Source organism: Sprattus sprattus (assembly GCF_963457725.1).
Source record: "Sprattus sprattus genome assembly, chromosome: 7".
NCBI classification, from domain to species: domain Eukaryota; kingdom Metazoa; phylum Chordata; class Actinopteri; order Clupeiformes; family Clupeidae; genus Sprattus; species Sprattus sprattus.
The window spans coordinates 15,268,134-15,276,627 of record NC_137926.1 but is presented as its reverse complement, the minus strand read 5'-3'; the positions used below and the strand labels follow the sequence as shown (position 1 = coordinate 15,276,627).

Genomic DNA, 8,494 nt, shown 5'->3' with positions numbered 1-8,494 from the left:
TCATGTCTGAGAGACCACTAGGCTCTGCCTCCTCAATCTTTTTTTCCCCCCCTCTTTTCCCTCTTTCATTCCTTCTGCACCATCTCTCCAGCTCCCTCTCTCTCATCCCTCTCTCTTTCCCGCTGCGCCTCTCTCTGTCCCTCCTGCCCTCTCTCTCCAGCTCCCTCCCTCTCTCATCCCTCTCTATGTCCCTCCTTCCCTCTCTCTCTCTCCCACCCTCTCTCTCTCATCCCTCTCTCCCGGTTGCCATCAGCACCACACAGGCATGGGCTCGGCAGGCAGCATCTGCTCCAGCACCGTCCACCTGTAACTCCTCCAGAGCTGCTGTCAGACCCGCAGCCTTCCCAGCAGGCTCTCTGAGCTGTCAGAACCACAGCCAGCACCTAACTCAGAGGCAGAGGAAGAGGCAGAGACAGATGCAGAGAGAGATACCGACAAAAAGACAGAGACAGAGGCAGACAATAAGACAGAGACAGAGTCATAGAGAAAGGCAGACAAAAAGACAGAGACAGAGGCAGACAAAAAGACAGAGACAGAGGAAGAGACAGAGGCAGAGGCAGACAAAAAGACAGAGACAGAGGCAGACAAAAAGACAGAGACAGAGGAAGAGGCAGAGACAGAGGCATAGAAAAAGACAGTGACAAAGGCAGAGGCAGAGGCAGCGGCAGAGGCAGAGGCAGAGGCAGAGGCAGAGGCAGAGGCAGAGGCAGAGGCAGAGGCAGAGGCAGAGGCAGAGGCAGAGGCAGAGGCAGAGACAGAACCTCACTGGCAGGTGATCTAGTTCCCAACAGACTTGCCTTGGAAGAAGCACACACAGCCACAGGTGGCACTGATAAAAGCCAGGTAGCTCAGTAACCAAAGTATTTTGGCAACATTTTTGGAAGCGGTCCTATTTTTGAGTACCATAAAAAAAACACGATAAAACCCTGCAATGGTTGCTGGTAGCGATGTCATAGACCGTCAAAATTAATTTCAAGGTGCTAGGCGACACACATAAATAAAACGGTTAAAACTTGTATATTGTTTCATAAAACATGAACAGACTATGATATCTGCACCAACAGACCACAAGTAATAATGATAATAAAAGTACAATTGTACAATGTTAAAAAATGGGTGATGGTAGGATTAAGTTATTTCTAATGTATCAGTTAACATGAACAAGTAGTGCAGTTCTGCAGCAGCTTAATATCAGTAATTGCAAGTGACAACTTAATACCAGTGGGGGCATTGTGGGCTCATATTGAGTTATTGAAAAAATGTGGGAGGATTTAGTAAAAGTATGTCTCAATGTTCTTAATGTAATGCATTACATGAATACGGCATACAGTCTGCTATAAGACATTTAATAGATTAGTTTGTTCTCTAATGTATTAGTTAACATGAACAAGTAGTACAGTTCTGCACCAGCATAATATCAGTAATTGCAACCGATAACTGAATACCAGTTGGGACATTGTGGTCTCATATAAAGATATGGAAAAAGGGGCGGATTTAGTAAATGTATGTCTCAATCTACTTATTGTAATGCATTAAGTTAATGATACATGTGGTCTGGCAGCTAAGACCTAATAACTCTTTTTTTCATTAAGGCAGTGGGTAAATATTCATAATCCATGTTCAGCGATGCGTTATTTAAATGTTCATCAAGCTACATCAATTTATATACCGTTTATACGCTACTTTATATCATTTATCACACAAAGCTTCCACACATAGCCCATCCTGTTTCATGTCTGCGGTTAATGCAAACTCTCCGGTCAGCCTGAGGCAGAGGCTGCCCCTCTTTGAACTCAGGCTCCTGCTGTCTGGCATGCAGTGGCATGCAGCCTGCAGTGCGCTAGCAAGCTGGGCTTCTGTCAGTCCAGGCCAGGCGCTACTGGGGCTAGACTTTCCTTCATATCCACTGTAGACGTACTGTATACATAGATGTACAATGCAATGTGTATAGGATATGTTTTTCTTTCACTGCAGCTTGTAATCTTTTCCTCAGGGCTCAATCTCAGCACAGTATAGCCCCTCACTGAGCCACAGCAGACATTTCTTAAAGAGTTTCTCAGATGGATTTGATCCTGTGAAATAAGGTGGTATAAGAAAGACAGCCTGGCAGAGAGAGAGAGAGAGAGAGAGAGCGAGAGAGAGCGAGAGAGAGAGAGAGAGAGAGAGAGTGAAAGAGAAAGAAAAGAGTGAGTCAGGGCTGAGTGAGAATATAGTAGTTTGCTATTCAGGACACTCGGTCAGTGCTAAGTGACACAGAGGCACTTCACACACTCCAGCATAGCACGACTACCGTCAGACACAGAAATCACTCTGGTATTCACACACATCCATCCAGTCATTCACTTCACTTCCTGACACTACAATACCGACGTGCTCTTCACAGCCCTTTCAATGCGTCACACTTAACACAGGCATTAAGGCATGCATAGCATAATAATGATCTCAATATGTCACATGAACTCAACGCACAGTACTGTACCTACTCAGAGAGTCCATAACTCAATTATTTGTCATAATGGTGATGGGTCCTGCGTAGAGGACTGAATTCTGATAATAAAACATTATCATATTTTCATCTGCTACTCCGTTTTCATAATCAAGCCAAGGTTTTCCATTCAAGTCCAAGTCACGTTCGTTTCACTGAACTACAGATCAGTGATTGTGCAATAGCTCATTTCATTAATTTTCACTTCAGGGCTTGTGGAAAGGTGAAGGGCGCATCTTTGAAACATGCTCCCAATAATTACTGCTGGAGGTCAGTTTTTTCAGCTTGTAAGTGTGTGTATGTTGGGAACATCATATTCTCAACGTCACAAAAGGGTAAAGTGATGGAATGGAGGCCAGCCTAAGAAGTACAGAGATGTTCAGACCCAATCTCTAGCCTAGGGTTGGGTGTACGGATTAGTCTTCTAACTACCTTATCTGATTGGTAACCCTTTTTATATCTATTATTATATTTATATATATTTATATCTCACAAGGGAAAAATAAACAGGAATGTAGAGTTTTTCATGTGAGATATATTACTCCTCATTCCACAGGCTACTGAATGGGCGTGATATGTAGCATAGCAGGACCTGTCCTTACACTGTAGAGTAGGTTCTAGTTTTGGGGGGTACGCCCGTGGATGCTGTGAATAAAACAGCAATCAGACTCTGCAAGTTATTTTGTTTCCTCTACCAACAGGAAGTACTGCGGACGCCCCCCCCCCCCCACGCCCTAAGACAGTCAAGAAAAGTGAGGGATAGGGTTGAGATGAAAGAGAGATGCACAGTGCAACAAATATGCAAAGACGTATCTCTTTTTCCTCTCTCCTTCAGTCTCCCCCTCTCTCCCTCAGTCTTCTTATCTCTCCCTCAGTGTCCTCCTCTCCCTCTGGGCTCCTCGGGAGCAGAGGGGGGGTTCTGCACCGTGCCACGCTGCAGAGGGGAGTGCCGTGCCTGTGTGCCCACGCTGCAGAGGGGAGGCGCCGTGCCTGTGTGTGTGTGTGTGTGTGTGTGTGTGTGTGTGTGTGTGTGTGTGTGTGTGTGTGTGTGTGTGTGTGTGTGTGTGCCCACGCTGCAGAGGGGAGCGGTTCTGTCTGTCTGCTGCCAGTCAGCGGCTGAGATGCTCCAGTGCGCTTGGCTGACCCTACCGCCTGCAGGGCCTATATTTAGTCCAGAGGGCGCTTTAATTGCAGAGTGTGCTGCTGATGGGACCTGCTCCCCTCTCAGAGCAGAGCAGAGCAGAGCAGAGGAGAGGAGAGGAGAGGAGAGCTGAGGAGAGCAGAGGAGAGCAGAGGAGAGCAGAGGAGAGGAGAGGAGAGGAGAGGAGAGGAGAGGAGAGGAGAGGAGAGGAGAGGAGAGCTGAGGAGAGCAGAGGAGAGGAGAGGAGAGGAGAGCAGAGGAGAGGAGAGGAGAGCAGAGGAGAGGAGAGGAGAGCTGAGGACAGCAGAGGAGAGGAGAGGAGAGGAGAGGAGAGGAGAGGAGAGGAGAGCTGAGGAGAGCAGAGGAGAGGAGAGCTGAGGAGAGCAGAGGAGAGCAGAGGAGAGGAGAGGAGAGGAGAGCAGAGCAGAGGAGAGGAGAGGAGAGGAGAGGAGAGGAGAGCAGAGGAGAGGAGAGGAGAGGAGAGGAGAGGAGAGCAGAGGAGAGGAGAGGAGAGCAGAGGAGAGGAGAGGAGAGCAGAGGAGAGGAGAGGAGAGGAGAGCAGAGGAGAGGAGAGAAGAGGAGAGCAGGGGAGAGGAGAGGTGAGGAGAGGAGAACAGGGGAGAGGAGAGGTGAGGAGAAGAGAGGAGAAGAGAGGAGAGGAGAGGAGAGCAGGGAGGAATGAAAGTATGACATTGGAACAACCATGTTGAGATGCAGCTGTGCGCGTACACATACACACATGGACACACACAGAGACACACACACACATACAAATACAATCGCACACACAAATCATACACAGTATAACTTTCTTCCTCCTCACTCATTCCATTGCCCTTATCTAATCTACACTGGGCTAAAACACATGCACATGCACGTCAGACACATGCACACATTAGTTGTCATACACATGCACACACACACACACACACTCAAACATACACACGCACACACACACACACACACACACACACACACACACACACACACACACACACACACACCACATATATAACTGTAAGTGAGAGGATATTCTGTGGTCTGCTGGGCCCTCTAGTCTATTATTTCTGCAAAGTACTCTGAGTTCACACTCCACAAATGTCTCTCTGTACCCTCTGATCCATGGAGCCCTACCGAGCATTGCCAAGTAAAAAGAGAAAAAATACACACACACACACACACACACACACACACACACACACACACACAAGCACGCGCCTCTATGACAGAGACAAATGGCACTGTGCTCCAGCAGATGACAAGCAGTCGCGCCATTTGTCACCCACAACCCTGCTGTGTGTGTGTGTGTGTGTGTGTGTGTGTGTGTGTGTGTGTGTGTGTGTGTGTGTGTGTGTGTGTGTGTGTGTGTGTGTGTGTGTGTGTGTGTGTGTGTGTGTGCACGCTTCCGAGTCGAGGTGGGGGTGCAACGAAGTGGTTGCGCTCCGCGTCTGAACATCTCTGTACTTCTAAGGCTGGCCTCCAGTCCTGGACGCGAACGTGGCGGTGATGGTGTTCAGACCTGGCAGATCCACAACGGAGCAGCACCGTTCCCCAGAATAGCCAAAAGAAAAGTGGAGGCGAGGGGGTAATGGAGGAGGTGAAGGGAGTAGTGGAGGTGCGCGTCATCTCCTCCACCGCCGAGGCTCTGTGGCTTCACACAGATAAAGGATATACCATATTCAAGCTGTGACCTTCTATGGCCTTGCAGCAATTTCCCATGAAGCCTGCCTCTCAATTTCCCCACTTCGTTATTCCTAGCGGGCACATATGCACACACACACAAACACACACACACACAAACAACACACCCACAACACATATACACACACACACACACACACACAACATACACACACACACACGCGCCCTGCAGGCCACCCCGGCTGTCATCAGTGGGCAAGCGTTCAGATGCCGGCCCATTTAGAGGAGGAGAAAGATGGGTTGCGCAGACACACAGAGATAAACATAGCCATTCAGAGAGAGAGAGAGAAGGGGAGAGAGAGAGAGAAAGATGAAGAGAGAGAGAAAGATGAAGAGGGGGAGAGAGAGAGACAGAAAGAGAGAGTGTCAGAGAGAGTGTCAGATAGAGAGAGAGACAGACAGAAAGAGAAAGAGAGAAAGAGAGAGTGACAGAGAGAGTGAGGCATGAGGCGAGGACTGTGAAAGTTGAGACAGTTTTGTGAGAGGGTTGACCTCGTCTGAGGCTGCCCCAGCAGTGCCCTCATTAAATGACTCACCTGACACCTGTTCTAGAAACATCTTGCCAGTGATGCATGTGCTTCTGCTTGTACATCCACCACATGTTGCTATCAATCCACTTCACTATGAGGCAGAGATTCATATAGTTCTATCTGTATGTATATATATATATATATAGATTCCAGGCTCTTAGTAATTACCCAAACACCCACATGTGCAATGATATGGTAACACTGTCAACGCATGCAGACAGCTCTTTAGTCAGTTTGATGGAGGAAAGTTTGCGAAATACCAACCTTCTTGATAATGAGTCAGTAAAATGTTGCATACATACTACACAAACACAAATACAAACACGCATACACACACACAGAAACAATAATTTGCAATTATGGTTAATTAAGAGGAATGGCATATTTTGATGGAGCGAGCAGCATGTCTGATATGCTAATGGCGCTAGCCCTTTGTTGGCACCATCGCTGAGGCCAGAGGCTGAGCTAATAAGGGAAGGAAGTGGACGCTCTGTCCCTTTCCTCTCTTTGCCAGCATCCGCCTCATTAAACTGTAACGACATTTGGCAGATGGTGGCACTCGGCTCTGGCCCGTTGTTTTGATGTGCCACCCTGATGGAGGCCAACCTGGCGCTGGGGCCTGCCCCTGTCCCTGCCCCATGCCACGCGCTCCCCTGCTGCACCTGCAACCGCAGAAGGGGGCAATTTGGGGGGAAATCCGCACTAATTGCAGCTCCTCTGCACAATCCAGAGAGAAAGAGAGGAAAGGGAGACCATATGAGTGGGATGGCTCAGTGAGTTTCAGGAGACACTTCTCAAGAGTATCTATCTTACATTTCGGGGAGGAACAGCTTCTGCTTCAGGGTAAGTGTGTGTGTGTGTGTCTGTGTATGTGTGTGTGTGTGTGTGTGTGTGTGTGTGTATGTGTGTGTGTGTGTGTGTGTGTATGTGTGGGAAATGCTGAATGCATCAAGCAGCTCGATCATTTGGTTTTAATTGTACATGCCTCCACAGCAGATGGATGCCTGTGATCTGCCAGTGGGATGTTATTGATGGAGGTGTTGAACAAAGCCTCTTCCAAGAGAAGAAACAAGCCAACCAACTGCCCAACTACACACAACATGGAGAAGAATTTCATTCAATTTCGATTCCGCTGCTGAAAATGAGGACGGGCGGGAAGCAGCAGGGCGACTCGCCCTGTTTGATTGGCTCCCCCAGCTGCTCTCTGGCCGCAGGCCTCCGATCTGATTGGCTATCCATCAGCCACTTCCTGTAGGCCACTTGTCTAATTGGCCACCCATCACGCCTGCCGGCAGCAGGCCTCCCACCCCCAGCACATGCCTCTCTTCTGCCTCTGCCCCGTACAACCCCACCACACCCCTGCCAGCAAGCGCAGGCATTTTCGGAGGGCGATGCAGCTGCCCGGCAGCTCGCATCTGTGACCTCTGACCCCGGGGCCCAGTTAGCTGTCCGCGCTCGGCTAATCCAGTGGTGTTTCAGCAGTGCAGGGCCACGGGGCTGGCCTCTCCAGCTCAACACTCACTCCTCTCACTGCTGGGCACCCTCCCATCACACACTCACTCTCTCACACACACACACACAGACACACACACACACACACACACACACACACACCCTATCATCACACACTCACACACACACACACACACACACACTCTCTCATCACACACTCATACACACACACACACACACACACACAATCCTTACACAGAGCCTCAGCGCACTGACCTTCAGTTAGCTTTAGGGCAGTTAGCTTCAGTGAGTCTGTCACTATCTTACACACACACACACACACACTCGTTCTCTCTCGCTCTCTCCATTCTCTTTCTCTCTCTCAGGGATAAGGGCATTAGAAGTTTATGAAACCCATTGAGGGCACAGGCTCTCTGGAGGGATTAACTCATGCTATTGAGAGCGGTATTGTTCTCCAGTCTGACAAGACCAGCCCCCCCCCCCCCCCCCCCCGCCCCCCCCAACACCAGCCTCCCCACTTAATTTCACAGCTTAGGTATCAGTGCTCCCCATCTTCCCATTACTTTCACAAACTTTGTTTTTTTCATATGACTGATCGACTACCACAATATTGAATGTCAGCTATGTCAGGGACTTGCTATTACACACAATGTATTTCTCAAGATCTCTAATTTTAGATCTATTTAATTGACAATAAAGGCATGCTCGGAGCACTGTCATTACAAGAGTAGCTCTCTTGTGTGCTGTACCTCAGGTTTCCATGGCAACTTCTTCTGCCTCTGGGTGAGAATCTTCCGGATTTCTGCCTGGTCTCTGCCACTGACCCCCATCGCATTAGGCTCATCCTCCTGCATGGAGAGGAAAACATGTTAGAATGGGTATGTGTGTATGTTGGTATGCAGGTGTGTGTGTGTGTGTGTGTGTGAGTATGCACAGGTGTAATTATAGATAATATGTGCATGAATGTGTATGTGAGTGTGTGTGTGTGTGTGTGTGTGTGAGTGTGTGTGTGTGTATGCACAGGTGTAATTATAGATACAGTATGTGTTTGCATAAATGTGTGTATGTGAGTGTGTGGTGTGTGTGTGTGTGTGTGTGTGTGTGTGTGTGTGTGTGTGTGTGTGTGTGTGTATGTGTGTGTATGTGTGTGTGTGTATGCACAAG

General features: G+C 48.6%; 1 protein-coding gene across 1 annotated transcript in view; it reads right to left on the bottom strand.

Moving 5' to 3' along the window:
* b4galnt4a (beta-1,4-N-acetyl-galactosaminyl transferase 4a) overlaps window positions 1–8,184 on the bottom strand; it is a gene marked incomplete at both ends in the record, with an annotated part of 62,058 nt that extends 53,874 nt beyond the window's left edge. The window contains one exon of the mRNA XM_080841667.1: window positions 8,080–8,184. Within this exon, the coding sequence (XP_080697793.1) occupies window positions 8,080–8,184 (105 nt within the window). The remainder of the gene's footprint in view (window positions 1–8,079) is intronic.
* Window positions 8,185–8,494: the final 310 nt, after the last annotated feature.